Raw genomic sequence first — 16,697 nt, 5'->3', positions numbered from 1 at the left:
CTTCCCTTTCATCCTACTCCCCTGCTTGAAACCTTTCTGCAGCTTTCCACTGCTCAGAGGATAAAGTCCCATGTTCTCAGGCACCCTACGGAGGCTGGCCTGGAGGGCCCCTACGTGTCTGCACAGACAGCCCTCCCCTTGCCTCTGCTTTCTGACATTTCTTGTTTTTCTGAATTGCAGTGAATTTAAGACATCGTGTAGGACATGTCCTGATTTCAGCGGTTTTTAATGTGATGAAAAATGCATTGTACGATTGATGAAAGAGAGAGGCCCAGACTCTGGCCCGTCCAATGCAGGATATTCACTTCCATTCCCACACCTCTCCTTTTGCCAGAGGAACTTTTTCCCAGCCTCCAAGTGTCCGGAAAACACTTTCTGAGCCCTCCACAGGATTATGTTAGGAGCATCCTTCTGCATGTGCCCCCTTGTTGTGCAATGTAATTTTTCAAAACACTTAAAATGACTCTACAGGGCTGTTTACGAAGCAAGGTGCTTACACTCTGTCTCCCTTCATAGATGGGGGACGGACTCAGAGACACTGCAGGACACGCCCACCCTGCAAACCGCTCTGTCCTTGGCAGATAGCATTTGCACTTACTGCATTTAATCCTCGCAGCACAATAATAAGGCAGATCTATTATTATCTTCTTCATAGAGAGGAAAACTAGGTCACAGAGAGATAGCTACTCAGGTCACACGGCTACTAATTTGAACCCATAAAATCAGATTCCAGATCCTGTTCTCTTAACTGCCCTCTACCATATACTGAAAATATATACCAGAATATATGGCACCCAGTAAATATTCAACAAATATTAGATAAATGAAGACAATTTTCAGAAAGATAAGTTATTCAAATATTAATGGTTAAAAGAAATTCATAAACTGAGAGAAACAAGACAGAGGAGTTGGTTATCGCCATCCTTAGAGACAATGCTAAATTCTAATCAGACGTCAATTGCAAATGATGACGTCTTCCTCAGCACTCTGCAAACGTGTTTCTATAGCACTTACTGTCATGAAATGTTTCTTTCTTTTCTCCTTTGCTCTTTCCTTCCTCTTTCTCTTACGTTTCCCTGACTCTCCACCAACCCCTGCCTCTTGCCCTCCCCACTCCAGAAAATATGCACTGAGCACCTACGACACACCAGGGGAGCACGTGAGGCACAGTCCCTGCCCTTGGAGAACGTGCAATCTACAGAAAGGAGATGTGATACCTACGCAAACCACCAGACTATATTATAGTTCCAAATAATCATAGAACTGTGGTCCCCGTTAAGACATGAACAGCTCAGCAGTGGAGACCAGCAGGGTGGGAAGGGAGGACTATGGGGGTTGGAGGGTGCAGAACGTTCCCCAGGGAGTGGACATGTGAACCAGATCCCATGAATGAGGTGTTAGCCATGAGCGAGGGGAACAGCATCAAAGAGCATCCCGAGCAGGGCAGTCCAGGAGCAGGACAAGGCCTATATACCGAAGGAGTGGACAGAAGTCAGTGTGGCAGGGCTGACTGGGGCGCCTGAGTGAAGGGGAGCAGACTTTGAACAGTGTAGGCGACCAGCAGGAAGACTTTGGAGGGTGTGAGGTGGAGAAGTAGTACATCATTATGGGTTTAAAGATTACACTTAAGAGTACGTGCATGACCATGTAGCTTTGAGAGTCAGAGCGGAAGGAGAACACTAAGAAAGGCCAGTAAGGATATCATTGTCCTCGAGGCCAGAGGGCAGGCTAAGCTTGGGTCCTGGGCCCCATGGTGAGTGGAAACTGAGGGCTCCTATGAAGATGAGGTCTTCTTTGCAGACAGAAAAGAAGAGAGGGGGCGCTGTGTTGCTAGCTGCTCTCTCTCCTTGGCTTGGCCTTCTGTCCCCTACACCTGCAGTGCCTGGCCACGTTCTGGGGGCAGGGCTCCAAGGGTACAAAAGATCTTATATTGGCCCTTGCATAAATTAAGGCAAAGACGAAGAAAATGGCCAATGCAATTCTGACTTCTGATAAGGAACTTAAAGTATCTCCTTTAAGCCACCATAGCTAATCATTACCTACCTCTCTGTTACAGGTTTAAAAACTTTTGTTTTGAGTGAGAAACTTTTGTTTGGAAAGAAATAAAAATGATAACAAAATGGCTATCCTTATGCACAATGCTGGGAAAGAAGGAAGGTGAGCCTGGGCCCTTTTTCCTGTGGTTCTCTCCAGGGGGCTTTCTGCCCCTGCCGCCATGGGAACAAGCCCACCAGATCATGGCATCCACTCCATAGTCAAGGAAGCTGAGACTCAGCAAGGCTAAGTGTGTTGCCCAAGGTTCCACAATGAAATTGATCAGTGAATGAAATAACCAGAATGAAAAATTAAGACAAATAGAGAGGAAAAGAAAAGCGTAAGTCCAACCTCAAACTCACAAAGCTAACGTAAGAAGGTCAGGGTCAGATGTGGGGCCTTGAGCATAAGGCAGTGGGACCCACTTTGAAGAGTGAGGGGGCCAGTCTGGGACTCAGAAAGGTGCTTTTTCAGGGAGGCAGTGAAGGAGTTTCCCAGGAAAGGCTCCAAGTTCAATAATGCTCATTTAATGGCCTTGACATAAAAACTCAAATACCACAGTTTGAACGTCTTAAACCCAGGTGATATCTACAACAAAGTTCACCTAAACCTGAAAAGGTGCTATAGCCAACCACACGGTGTTCTAAGAATAACATTGCAGAGACTTTTACCATGTATAATATTATAGCAGATACTCATTTTCTTTCTTTCTTTTCTTTTTTTTTTGTGAAACAGAGTCTCACTTTATTGCCCTTGGTAGAGTGCTGTGGCGTCACAGCTCACAGCAACCTCCAACTCCTGGGCTTAGGTGATTCTCTTGCCTCAGCCTCCCAAGTAGCTAGGACTACAGGCCCCTGCCACAACGCCCAGATATTTTTTGCTGCAGTTTGGCCAGGGCCAGGTTTGAATCTGCTACCCTCAATATATGGGGCTGGTGCCCTATCTACCAAGCCAGAGGTGCCGCCCAGATGTTCATTTTCATCCACATGTTCATTAAAGCTTGTGAGAGACATTCATTGCAAGGCTAGATGTTGGGCACAAACGGCATCAGCTTAATTGGAGTAGGGCAAAGTGTTTCTTTACCAATAGCTGGATGTCCTAAGGAATAAATGTTCCTTGTCTTTCTTGCCTAAGTTATATCTGCCTGTCCAAGTAATTGCATCTGAGCCTGGTGCTTTTTCAGAACATAACACTATGAGTAATCAAACAGTTTGCTGTTGAAAGTACACCCAGGCATTTCGCTCACATCTGTTCATTTCCATCTAATTCAACCTATGTCTTTACTTTGCCTTTAGCTTAGAACTCTTTATCTAATAATTTTTCATGTCATTCTTTAAAAAGAAGAGAAAGTATGCCCCCGTACACACCATTTTAACTAGCCTCTTTCATTCTCTTATTGACTAATTTTATTGAATGGATTTTCTTTCCCTCCAATGCTACACGGCCATTTAGGGTGTGTAAGGAACGGGCTCCCTTCTTTTTTGCCAGACAAAAGAAAGCTGCATGAAAGTGGAACACTCGTCTCAGCCACATGCACACATCACCATGAGTTTATACAGTTATTTTCCTTTGTTCTTTAAAAAAAAAGTTAACAAATTCCTGTCAGCATCTGTGGAACGCTTCACTATTCAATAACCAATCTAAAACACTAGGTGTTTATGGCTTACGTTAGAAGCCTTGGCTTCTAGAGGTGATGACAGCTCAGGTATTAGCTGCCTGAATAGCAGTAATGCCCCAAAGTTCAATCACGTTTGAGCTGGACACCAGGCAACTTAAAGAACAATGAAGCTGGGGGTCATTTGTTATGAAATGATGCATTACACGGTGTTACTGATGGAACAGCCATGTGGAGCATCTGCTCCCATGCCGTTCAGTAAAATGGACCCCTTGCCCCAGCTGCTCAGAAAACAAGGGTCCTCCTGTTCCCACACTGCCACCCCTCATTACTCCCATACGGATGACATTTCATGATGGTGCATTACCTCTGCCAGGAGAGGGTAGCTATTCAGCAAATGCACAAGTTCCCCTTGTAAAGGGGATTTCATGCTGAAAGATCATGAAAGGCTTAGCTTGTCATGACCAAGTCTATTGACAGCTGAAAACAGTTAAACCAACTTTTACCACCTAGGCAGGGACCAAGGGGGAAAAACATGGCCTAAAGTTTCTTTCTGACTTAGAAATCTGAACTCAGTCCAGGCATTCTTCCTTCTCCCCCACCCAAATCATATGATTCACAATAACTTTATAACATCTTCTCACTTCTTTGATGTGGGATCTAGGAGGGATATTTAGGGACCATAAGGATGAAGGTACTTGGCCAAAAGAATCACAAGTAGCCCTTCTAGCTGACCAAGCCTCACAAGCAACGGCCCCTCCACAGGCGGCCAGGCTGGGTCGTTTCCCTGAAAGTTGTGGCTGCTCTTTGCTGACGCACTCGGAGATGCAGCCAGGATCTTTTAGCTTCTTTCTCTATGAATATAGAGACCCTGACAATACTAAAGATTTAACTTTATCTATGATTAGGCTGCATCAAAAATTTACCTCAGGATTGCTACAAATTATAAGAATTGGGTTTTGACTTTGTATGAATGGTGTTATCATGTGTTTTTTGTTTTGGGGTTTTGTTTAAACCTGGGAAGAAATATCTTTAAATCTGAACATACACCAAAGGCAGTGGAGTCACCGCTATGTCAGGCCAACACAGGAAGTCAGCGCAGAATTAATAACCAAAATGTTATGTTCGTGTTCTCCTGGAGGAGAGGGGCAGGGTGTCAACTTTTTGCATTGAGGTGCTTTGCTAACACTGAACTTTGGATTCCATGAAACACAGGAGCCTGTGATCCCAGCCAGATGAAATGCTAGCTAAATATTTATTGAATAGACACAGTCAGAGTGGGCATGACCACTGCTCTTGGCCCCAGATTCTGCACATATGAGAACCCTTCTCACGCTTCCTCAAAGTCTCTCTGGTTGTCCTTTTCCTCAGACTGACTCCATTTGACTCAAGTAGGCTTCACAGGCAGAGGAGGCCAGCATCTCACAAGGGTTGGTTACCAGGCTCCATTCAGCTTCTTTGTAGCACAAGGGAAGCCGAATGTGTTTTTCTGCCCACGGTAATTTCTAGACTTCTAAGAAGGAGCCACAGCTGCATGTCACTAGGCTGGGAGTTCCTCTTTTAGTGCTGAGACATGAATGCTGACTTGTTAAACACATGAGCTAGATGAGGACAGAACACCATGCAGTGCATTTTTAAAAAAATAATCCTTTTGCCTACGTAATAGGAGAGACCCCAGACTGAACTCAGACTGGGCACAGCAGGGAGGGAGCCCCCAAGAAAAAATGAGGATGAGAAAGGTCAAGCAAGGTTCAGCCTAGCTGGGTTTCCACGAACTTAATCAGTTTCCTGAGTTCCCATTTCCATCACTAGAGTAGTGTTCTCCACACTCTGGTCTCAGAGACAGGTGTAGGGTGAAATGGTAACCGCTGGGATCCTACCCAGGCAGACTCGGAGGATACGGGAAGTTTGGTAATGCAGCTGTTTCCCCTGCGGACTTCTCAGGACCTTAGTTAGGATAATTAGAGAAAGAAAATCATCTTCTAAAATCTCAGTACCAGTGTGAAAAGGGAATGTCCCTGCGTCACACACCCATATTTTTTAAAACTGAAATAATAAATACGTGTGGAACATCTGCTATATGCAAGATATCGTGCTTTTGGAAGAAGCAGTGTGACTGCAAAGAAAAATCCACAGATTCAAAGTGAAGGGGCTTGAATTCTGTCTCAGCTATTTCACACAAGTAGCCGTGGGCATAAGGATGGAGCAGACATTCTTCCATTGTTGTTAATATTCCATAAAACTTCATGAAAATTTCACATGCACCATCTATGAGGCTAAAATTTAAATTAAGGATTAAGTAACTTCGTTTTTATTAAAACTCAAAATCTTAAAATAATTTTGTGAAATAGCACTGATTACATTGTGGCAGCATGAATTTGTGATTACTTAATAAATGCAATGTCCTTGGTAGCCAGTACCTCTCAATGCACACAGGCACACACACACTTACGGATAGAAAGTCTGATGAATACTAGATGACTTCTAAGGATGCCCTCCAAATCTAAAATTTTTAAATTAAAAAAAAAATTAAATCTATTGATAATAACAAGAATGATAAAATACATTTATCATTTTAATGATAAAATTATTATATGCCTCAACCTTTTGTCAAGGGTTTTTATCCTGTAATTAATAAATATGGCCTAAATATTAAAATGAGACATCACCAAATCTATACACTGATTAAAAACTCATGGACTTACTTCATGGGGCAGAAGTTTCAGCCTGCACTCCTCAGTACACCTGCGACAGGCCCGCTGGGTCACAATGCCACTCCACTTCCTCTTTCTTCTTCACTGGCAAGGGCTCCTTTGGTCTAGGCCTCACCCTCCCACCCTGAGAGGCAGACAGGCCTCTGCTTTGAAGGCGCTATTTGTGCCAACACAGGGGCGAAAACCTGGGCTCTTGTGATCACACCTGCGCAGCCACCTTACTTTGAGACATTTCACATGAAATAATAATTTTTCCTTATTTTTAATATAGTTCATTCAGGACTTTCTCTTATTTTCCACAAAAACCAGTCATATCCAATACAAAGCTTATTAACTGTTCTCTGTTGGGCAATTTTGACAGATTTGGCTACCAGCTCTCCAAGCCTAAAAGGTGTTCAGGAGAGACGGGAGAAGACAAGAGGCTACGGACATAAGAACAGAAAGAACAGCTGATGATGTGGGAGCAAGGAAATGGGCTCCTAACATAGAAAATGAGAAACAGCAGCAAACAGTTAAAAAATAAAAGTTAGGGTTACTTACAATCAGAGCAGAGCATGCTGTAGACCTCAAAAGCCTACCAAGGCAGCACTGTTTGTTAAAAAATAATAATATTGAAACAATCTGTTTAAAGAGATTTCTTTTTTATTTTAGTTTTACTGCTTCAGGGTTGAACTACAATTATCTGGAGAGAAAATAAAGCTTTTCACTTACTAAGAACCACTTATTCTGTGAGAGTTTCAGGCTTCTTGGCTTTTGCTCTGCGTGTGTAGCTGAAAGCACTGCTCCAGGGGGCTTTGGAATGTGGCGGTCACTTGTGCTCAGAAGCCACATTTTAAAAAGTGATCATGTCCCGGGGACAGTCTACTTGACTCCAAATGGACCTGAGGCATGCTGGGAACGATGCAGGGGTTAGGACAATAGACAGAGTGTACTCGCTGGTAATCACAGCTCTGCCCAGAGGACAGACCCATGTCATCTGGCTCAGAACAAGAAGGCACTTTTTATTAATAAAAACACAGAGAACACACTGCCCCAGACACTGCATGCCCTCTCTGGATGGTGGCAGCTGCGGCTGGCTGACAGTCTGTGCTGGAGAAGAGACCACTACATCAGGTAGGAGACTGGAGGAGGTGACTATGAGTCTTCTACAATTCTTTTTCCAATTTTCCTACATCCCAGTGGGCTCTGAGGGGTCAGCAGAGTCTAGTCAATGACTGCTGCTCTGGGCCTCGTCAGAGCCACCTCGTTAGGTGGCTGAGGGCAGATGCAGGAGGACAGCAGGGCCAGTCCCTCTGGGCCACCATCTCTGTCCATCCTGCCACTGCCTCAAATTCCAAGCAGGGGTTAAGAATATTGTCATGAAGGACAGAGTGGGCAGTGGGCAGGACACCCTGGTGGCCTTGGTTGGGGGAAATGAGATGTGTGGACAATTGCTGGCTCTCTGGCTAGCTGGTCTTAGGTTGGGGTTTTCATAGCTAAAGGAAGTGCTTCTTCTCCAAAGCCATGGTCGGCCAAGCCTTCCTCCACGGAGCTGCCGAGAGTCATCTGGCTGAATTGAGTGATGTTTCCTCAGAACAGTGTGGCAGGCTCCTCACTACATCACGGCGCCCCACCCTTCTGCACTGTGGTCATTTGTGGGAGCACATTCTCTCCCCTTCTGGGGGTGCGTTCCTATAAGCAGGATCTATAAGACCTTTATTAAAATGGGGAGTAGGGCTGGATAGTGGCTCTTTCTTTCTGGGAACTGACATGCTGAAACCTCAGGTGACTGCTAGCTTTTCTTAGCAATAAAGTACTTTTTAATTAAGGTATATACACTTTTTAGATATGAGGCTGTTTTACATTTAGACTACAGTACAAGACAATCAGGACTTTTGTATGTACTGGGAAACCAAAACATTCATGTCCCTCGTTTTACTGTAATATTTGCCTTATTGCAGTGGTCTGGACATGAGCTCATAATATTTGTGTTTCTCAGGCACAGACAGGTGACTGGGGCATTGAGTTGGGTTGTCGGGAAGAGGAAAGTGAATAAGAGTTAGACCAAGACTTTTCCCTACAGAAATCACAATTAATAGCAGAAGGTATCACTAACTCTGACCCTAAACACCAGCTCAGAGGTGGAGCTTAGAGTTGGAACACACCTGTTCATGCAAAAGAGATGTAATGTTGTGACCGGTCACCTGGAAAGGTGGCGAATTCCGGTGTTATGCCACTTGCCTTATCTGGAATGCTCTAGAAATTAGCAGGAACATGCACCTGAGGTGTCACTGTTCTTGTCTGTGGAGTGACTGGGAAGAGAGAGCTGAGGACACAATGTGGGAGGGAGGAAGAGAAGGTCTCTCTGAGACTCAGTTTCCTCATTTGTGGAGTGAGAATAACAACAGTATCTTTCTCAGACAGTTATGGTCAGTAAAGAGCACAGAACGTGCCGGCATATAGTCAGTACTCAGCGGCATGAATTGGGCCATTAGTGCCACTGGGCTGTTGTCTGGAAATAGTGTGGGTCCAAATCAAAGCCAGACACTGTCACCCCTACCAGTGAGTTCAGTCTCTTCACTGGAGAGACATAAGCCACCCTCTCAGCCACCTTGACCCCACTTCCTAGAGAATGCTGACTACTAACCTGGGGAGTAAATAATGTCTAGACTCCGCCGTCCTAACACAGGCGCTGCTTAGACACTTGAGTGTCCCAACTGGACAGGGAGAATGAAGAAACTCATCCTCAAGGCTCTTTCTTGATTCAGGGCATCAGCAGACACCCAGTGACCCCTAGGACACTTCAACACTGATATGACACTGTCAGCACTGGGCTAGGCTTCCTCTGCTTGGACGTCGGTTCTGGCTTCCTCTTTCCGTCTGAGCCCCCACATCAGCTTTCCGACGGCTTTGACTCTCTGTTCCACGATCCCTTCCCCTGCTAAGACCCAAATTCCTCTACAGCTTGGAACTTACTATGTCATTTCTCCACTTGCCTGTGTCTGGTGAGGAAACAGAAAGGAAACCAAAAATGACACAGCGCTTTTCCACCACAGGAATATCATTAACATGAATCCCCAGTAATATTAAATATTTCCCAGTGTCCACAGGAGAAGACTCTCACAAGCAGCTGTAGAGGGTGCGAACTGCCGAGTGTGGCCTCTAGGCAGGGCACCTACCCTCTGACCCGGAAACTGCAGGGTTCTCAGTCTACCAAGAAGAATCTTCCCACAAGAATGAAAGAGGCCTGCCAAAGGTAGTTATTGTTTCTTGTTTAAAACAGAAAAAACATCAAAACCCTAAATGTCCACCAATGCAGAGATGGCTAACCTGTGGATGAGGCGTATCTGTGCTCTGAGTGGGCTGCAGTATTGAAAATATCAGGTCTGAGGGATCTCAAAAAGTTCATGGAAAATGCACGTTATGAGGAAACTATGCAAAGAGTTCAATTTATTTTTGGCATCAAAATAACTCAGAGAAAATCATTATAACATGCCTGAACAGAATCTGGTTTGAGGAACAAAGAAGGATAAGACAGGAATTTGAAAAGAGTACCTGTCAAAGCAACGTGAATTCTGCTAAAACTGAAGCAGAAAAAACAACAAATTTATGATAAAGGTTGGGTGGAAGAAAGGTGAAATCCTTGATGCCATATGAAACATTTACGGGAACAATACCCTGAAAGATGCCGGTGGTTTGTACCAATGGGTCACTTATTTTAGGAAGGGAGGAGGAAATATGGAAGATGGAGCCTGCAGCAGCAGACCCTCCACATCAACTCGTGAAGAAAAAATTAACCTGTTCATGCCTTAACTGAAGAAGATGGACGATTACCAGCACCTGCAATAGCCAACCATAGACATCTTAAGTGGCTCTGCTTAAAGACATTTGGTTGACAAATTAGAAAGTTGAGCAAACTTTTCACTCAATGGGTACCCAAATCATCGTGCCCAAATCAGCTGCAGACAAGAGCAGAGCTTTCGATGAAAACTTTAAACAAGTGGGATGGAGATTCTGAAGCATTTCTTTGAGGAATTGGAACAGGAGGGGAAATGAGGCTTTCCCAGCATCATCCTAAAGACAAAGCCCAGTCAAAGCAGGGGCACCAGGAGGTGGCAGTGGTCCTGTCAATGCAAAGGCAGGCCAGTCAGAAGCAAAGATCATGGCACCAGTTTGAGGGGGAGTCTCAAGGCATTTGCTTGTTGATTTTCTGGAAGCCCAAATACTGACATCTGGCTATCATGAGAGTGTTTCAGAACGCTAGCCACAATTTTAGCAGACTGTTCAGGAAAGCTTCACCAGAGAGTCTTTCTCCACCACAACACCGTTTATTCCGCTCATCAGACAAGAGCAATTTGGGGAGAGTTTCGATAGGAAATCATTAGGCAGCTACCCTACAACCCTAATTTGGCTCCTTGTGCCTTCTTTTTGTTCCCTAATGTTAAAGAATCTTTAAAGAGCACCCGTTTTTCTTCAGGTAATAATTGACATCGACATGGTTATGTTCCCAGGACCCTCACTTCTCCAGGGATGGACTAGATGGCTTTTACAAAAACGTCTTGAACTTCATGGAATGTATGTTGAAAAATGAAGTTTATATTTTGCATTTTCTTTTAATTCCATTTCCCCACAAACTTTGTAAGTGTTTTCCATGCTGACATGGAAAGATGTGTCATACAGTGTATTGTGGGCAAAGTCAGCCCCGCCCTCTCCTAATTCGGGTGTTGAAGCTTTAATCCCTGTCCCACAGAATATGACTGCATTTAGAGGCAGGGTCTTTAAAGAGGTAGTTAAGGTAAAGTGAGGTTGTGGTCCTATGAGTGGACCCTAATTCAATTTGGCGGGTGGTCTTATGAGAAGAGGTGGTTAGGACACCGACATTCACGCAGAGGGAAACCCCAGGAGAACCAGGGAGCAGACGGATATCTGAGAGCCAAGGAGAGGGGCTTTGGGAGAAGCCAGACATGCCAGCTCTTTGCTCTAGGACTTCCAGCCTCCAGAGCGGTGAGAGAATAAAATTTCTGTAGTTAAAGCTACCAATCTGTGGTCCTTTGATATAGCAGCCCCAGCAAACTCTTACACAGTATCAGATGTTTTCTGTGTAAGTGAAACAGGAGCATTTTCTCTCTTAGCCTGATAAGATAGTTACCACTGGGGAGGGGCTGGGATTGGCTTAGAGATGATCACTGAAGCGTATTTTAGCCTTAAAAATAAAATTTAATTTTTATAATGATAAAATACTCATGTTATTTGAACATCAACTTCTTAAAAATTTTGACCCTCTTCTATGGCCTTCCATTGAACACAGTACACAAAGGTCTTCACCACCTGGATCCACCTGTCTTCAGAACTTTGCTCCATGCTGGCTCCCACCTCCTGCCCTGGCCCACCTGCTCACCATACCAGCCACCCTGTCACTCTCCTACCTCCATGTCTCACTCTTTCTTTTCTGCTTGGAATACTGTTTCCCTCTTTGAAGTCTAAGTTGCGGTGGTCTTTCTCCTTTAGAGCCCAGACTGAATTTCATCTGCTGTTTTGCACATACATTGTCAAAAGTCTAATTTGAACGATTGACCTGATTTTTTTATGTCTTAGCCACATTTGTAACCCTGGTTCCTAATCAGTGCTGCAGCCACATAGCGGCTCAATAAATAGTTCCAAATGAAAATGGTAGGAACGTTTTCCAGTAGATTGTTTTCCATTTAATGCATCTCAAAGGTCCAGTGGTCTATCCTGTCTGTATTACAAACTCCCTAAAGACCATGGCTATAATCATGACCCAAGCGAGGTTGTAGCCTTTAACTGTTCACTTAATACAATAAGGACAACTATATTTCTGGGCCAGCCAAGCCTCATTTGCTTTCAAGTCTAGTGAAATCAGCTGAGAATTCCTGGCAATTTACTTTATTCAAGTTCTATGCCCATAAAGGCCTTTAACTACTTAACCCACAACAGGCCTAAATCAAAAACTTCTGTGGACTTGGACTCGGAGGCTCTCACCTTTTCATTGGCTTGGGCGAGCATTCCCTCTCCAGGTTGGAGGACGTGTGCTTCACGTGCATGGCGTTATAGGAGGTGTGAGTATAGTCATTTTCATCACTGTAGTCAGGACCAAGTAATGTCCGGGCCCAAGTGCCCATGTCATAAGGAGGAAGGGTTCCTCCAAATTCAGAGGGCAAAAATTCAGGGTGTATTAGCTGGTGAAGGCTGTTTAAATTGTTTCCATGCAGGAAAATCTGTGAAGAAAAAATTATTAGCAATAAAAAAAATCCAAAACATATGACCAAGTATTTAATCTAATACACAATTTAGCAATGACAAATTGGATGCATTGCTGGTGATCATGGTGTTTAAAGAGGCATTTATTTTGTGACTGTAGCTTAGTCTTCATAAAATGTTAATTTATTGCTCAGAAAGGGGGCTGGATTAATAGTCATTAAAAATGAAGTTTACGAACAGATTTGGCCGTGATCCCAAATTTACACATATAGCCATCTCCTAAATATCCCTACTGATGAAGGAAGTGGTGAGGCACACCGTGGAAATCCCAGCCATGCCTACATCCCAGACTGCCCCATCCCCACCTGTGAACTCTGGCCCCATCCTCTCCATTCCTCTCAGGCCTTTACTGAGTCGTAGCTTCTTCCCAAATCTGTCCCCATAACAGCTGCCCATTTGGGTTTTCCCCACTCACCTTCCATTAACTTTTCAGCATCTTGCTTCCCCATAGGGAGAGAATATCTAAATATGTAGGAAAAGAGATAGTGTCTTCTTACTTTTTAAAAAACTCTCCCTAGCACCAAGGGTGGCATGGGTGGTATGGGTGCATGGTAGAAGCTTATACATTCTTATTCAATGGAGTTGAAAACCATGGCCTGGGAATTTATTGCAGGATATTTTTGCAACAATTCCCCACTTTTTTCTGGCTTGGGGACCAACATCCAAACAAGTTTGCATTCTGAACATAATGATGAGAATTGGCCAAGCAAGAAAAAAACTCCCTCTCCTGTTACAATTATTTTTAGATAAGTCCACATAGTGGAAATGGCATAGGAGATCATTATGATTGACTGACCACAATTTAGAAATTGGCTCTGGAAGATGATTTAAAGTGCATACGGGTAATGATATCAGTTCCTACACTTGTTTGTGTTGCAGACATAAAGCAATTATGTCTGACACGTAAGTCGTACCCAAGTATAGGACCATCAGTTCTACACACACACACACACACACACACCCACACACCCACCCCACAGTCAACCATGATGAAATATAAACGTGATTTAAAAATACTTAGATACATGACTTCAATAATAAACACTTGCTACCTTGGTCTATTGTAATGATTTTAAATTATGATGTAATGGAATCATTTAAAGACAAAGGGGATAAGAAATGCTAATTCTTCAGAGGATTGCTGGAGTTCTCCAGAAAACAATGTACATTTTCTGACATTAGTGCTGGGTATAACTGAATTTTCATAAGAATTCTATCTTTTGAGTAAATTCACTTTTTCTGGCTTTTACAAAATTTCTCAGAGGGTGCTGTTCCATTTGCAGCATGCAGGCCCTAAATCCTGGCCCTGGTGTTTGGGGAATAAAATTGTACCCATCTCACCAGCACAGCTAGTTCTCCAAGGACAAAGGGGGCCGTGGAGCCTGGTCTTGCCTTCAAGGTTCTCGCCGAGTGGAGGAACACAGCAAGTGGCTGGACCCTCCACCTGTCTCTGTCCTATACCTGGAGGTCTCTAAACTGTCTCCTATGGCTGCAGCAGGTGTCCATTGCGGGAAGAATTCTCACTGTCTTTGTTCGGTAGTAGAAGAACAAACACTGGAAAGCCTGAGGCCATGATGAGAACAGTCTAGAACACGGATTTCCAAATGGTGTGTTGCGAAACTGCTTAAAAATCATTAATTAATGTTTGAAAATTCCAAGCACAGTAAGTACTTCTTTGTTTCAATCAACATAATTTAAGTGTGCTGAGAAGTGTAACTATAGGTACGAGTGTGCCAGGAGATATAAAAAGGTTGAAAAACACTGGGAACATTTCTCTGTCCTGAGCCCCAGATGACTGCAAAAATGCAGAATGTCTCTGCCTCCTGATGCTGCTGAGTTCCAATTCCTGGCGCCGCACTTGTTTGGGGACAGGGGAATAACGCCTCCCAAGCCCTACTGCAGTGTTGCCTCGGACCTGCAAGGGGAGTTAGGAACTGTGAGTGTGTCTGGGCGATCCCTCACATCATCAGTCCCCTCTGGATACTCAGAGCTCATCCCCTGAGGTCCGGGCACATGGAAGGTGCTGTAAAAGTGACCCTGGCCAAGAGGTACTTGAAAGAGGAAAGCCTAAAAGAAAAGACTGCAGCATTATTCATAATAGCCAGGATGTGGATGCAACCTAAATGTCCATCCACAGACTAGATAAAGAAAACGTGGTGTATATACACAACGGAATACTACTCAGCCTTAAAGAAAAATGAAGCCCTCTCATTTTTTATGATGAAGATGTACATGGAGAACATTATATTAAGCAAAATAAGCCAGACACACAAAAACAAATAGTGCATGGCCTCACTTATATGTGTAATCCAAGTAAGCTGCACTCAGAGAAAAGAGAAGAAGGGCGGCTGCCCAAGTGCAGGGAAGGGGGGGAGATGGAGTGGTGTCGGCCAGAGGGTACAACGTTTAGCGCATGTGGGATGAGTAAATTCTGGAGATCTAATGTTCAGCATGGAAACTATAGTTAATAATTCTGTATTGTCTACTTAAACTTTCCTAGGAGAGAAGATCTTAAGTGTTCTCATCACACACACACACACACACACTCATAACTACAAGTATGTGAGGTGATGGGTGGATGGGTTAATTAGTTTGAGTGTGACAATCTTTTCACAATGCATATGTATATAAAAACATTACATCGTGCACCTTAAGTATATGCAATTTTTATTTGTCAGGTATACCTTGATAATTTTGGGGGAAAGAAGAAAAGGAAGCTAAGTGGTGAAAAGGAATCAAAGTCACCAAGTCTCTACAACGTGAACAGCATCGTGCTAGACGCTTTCATATGCTGTCTCATTAAATTACCCCGACAAATACTCTGACATGTGCGTGTCAGTTTCCTCATTTTGTAAGTGAGGAAATGGAGATTCAGAGTAGTGAAGGAATATTCAGTTGTTCAGCTAGTTAGAATCCCATGAAAAGGCCCAACTCTGATGATTGGAGGAAGCTGCTTCACAAATGCCATCAAGTGATATGACTCAGATTTAAAAAGCCTTCCTCAGGACGCTTTCCCAGCCTTACAGGTGATAGAGCTAGTAGTTATTGCCCCAAAGCCACGGGAGAGTAAAAAATTATAAACATTCGTTATAGCGATCGTACACTTGCCGGACAAAATCTTAGCTATTAACATATTCCATGAACAGGAAGCCGCTGGACCCCGTATTTCCCATAAGCATTTAAAATAAAATGGACATCTGGTCTTCGCATGCCTTCAAAATTTCCTTCCGTTTGTCACTGGGACTCGGCAAGCAACCCAGTTCTACTGAATTATTGATTAAATCCAGGCCATTTGCAAACTCCAGCTGACATTCAGGGGCTACAGGGAAACCACCGTCAAAGATAAGGACAGACAGAGGGGGAAACAATCGGAAAGAAGGAGAAAGAGGGAGAGGGAGCAGGACAACATAATTGTCCCTGGCGCCTCCCACTTGGAATTTACCCGTTTCCTGGTCTTGTCTTTAAGGAATGGCTTGATAAGTGTGTACAGGGCATGAATGTACCAGGGCTGGTTGACAAAGTGGACTCCTCCAAAGCGGGCAGGAAAGCTGTCCTGGGATGGAGAGAGAGAAACAAACGCATAGCAATTAGTAAGCACCAGAGGTTACACTGAGCCGGCAGGACCCAAACCCCAAAGAACAGCCCGTTTCTTCTGCTGGTAGATGCTCTGGTTTCATGGTGGGGAAAGAAGGGAAACACACTTCCAAGCTAAGTTTTTGGTATGCCCCTTGCCTCTCTTCTTTCCTTTTGACTTCACAGCTTAAAAATTGTGCACAGGGGCTGGGCCTGTCCTGACCTACCTGGCCAGCATGCAGCTGGAGTGAGGGGGTCTGAGTTCTTCATGGCGTTGCGTGACTGCCCCATCAGTTCTCACAGGCTCTGAACACACATCTCTCTGTACCTCCATGCCCAATCCTCCCCCTCTACCCTCTCCACCGGCATTATCATGGCAAGGGCTATGTGGGAAGTGGTTGCAATAGTATTTCAAGGAGCCTTAGGAGATGGGGCTGCATGGAATGCAGGTGTCCTCAAACTACAGCCTGCGGGCCACATGCGGCCCGCCTAGGACATTTGTC

The 16,697-nt window shown here is 44.2% G+C and overlaps 1 protein-coding gene across 1 annotated transcript in view; it reads right to left on the bottom strand.

Moving 5' to 3' along the window:
* The window catches only part of CLVS1 (clavesin 1), a 188,172-nt gene that overhangs the window by 15,073 nt on the left and 156,402 nt on the right, over positions 1–16,697 (bottom strand). Inside the window, exons 4-5 of the mRNA XM_003802169.2 lie at positions 16,064–16,174; positions 12,343–12,578 (exon numbers count right to left, since the gene is read on the bottom strand). Coding sequence (XP_003802217.1) covers positions 12,343–12,578; positions 16,064–16,174 — 347 coding nt within the window. The remainder of the gene's footprint in view (positions 1–12,342; positions 12,579–16,063; positions 16,175–16,697) is intronic.

This window comes from Otolemur garnettii, unplaced genomic scaffold, assembly GCF_000181295.1.
Source record: "Otolemur garnettii isolate 467f Iridium unplaced genomic scaffold, OtoGar3 scaffold00234, whole genome shotgun sequence".
Lineage (NCBI taxonomy): Eukaryota > Metazoa > Chordata > Mammalia > Primates > Galagidae > Otolemur > Otolemur garnettii.
This window is presented reverse-complemented; position numbering and strand designations above follow the sequence as displayed.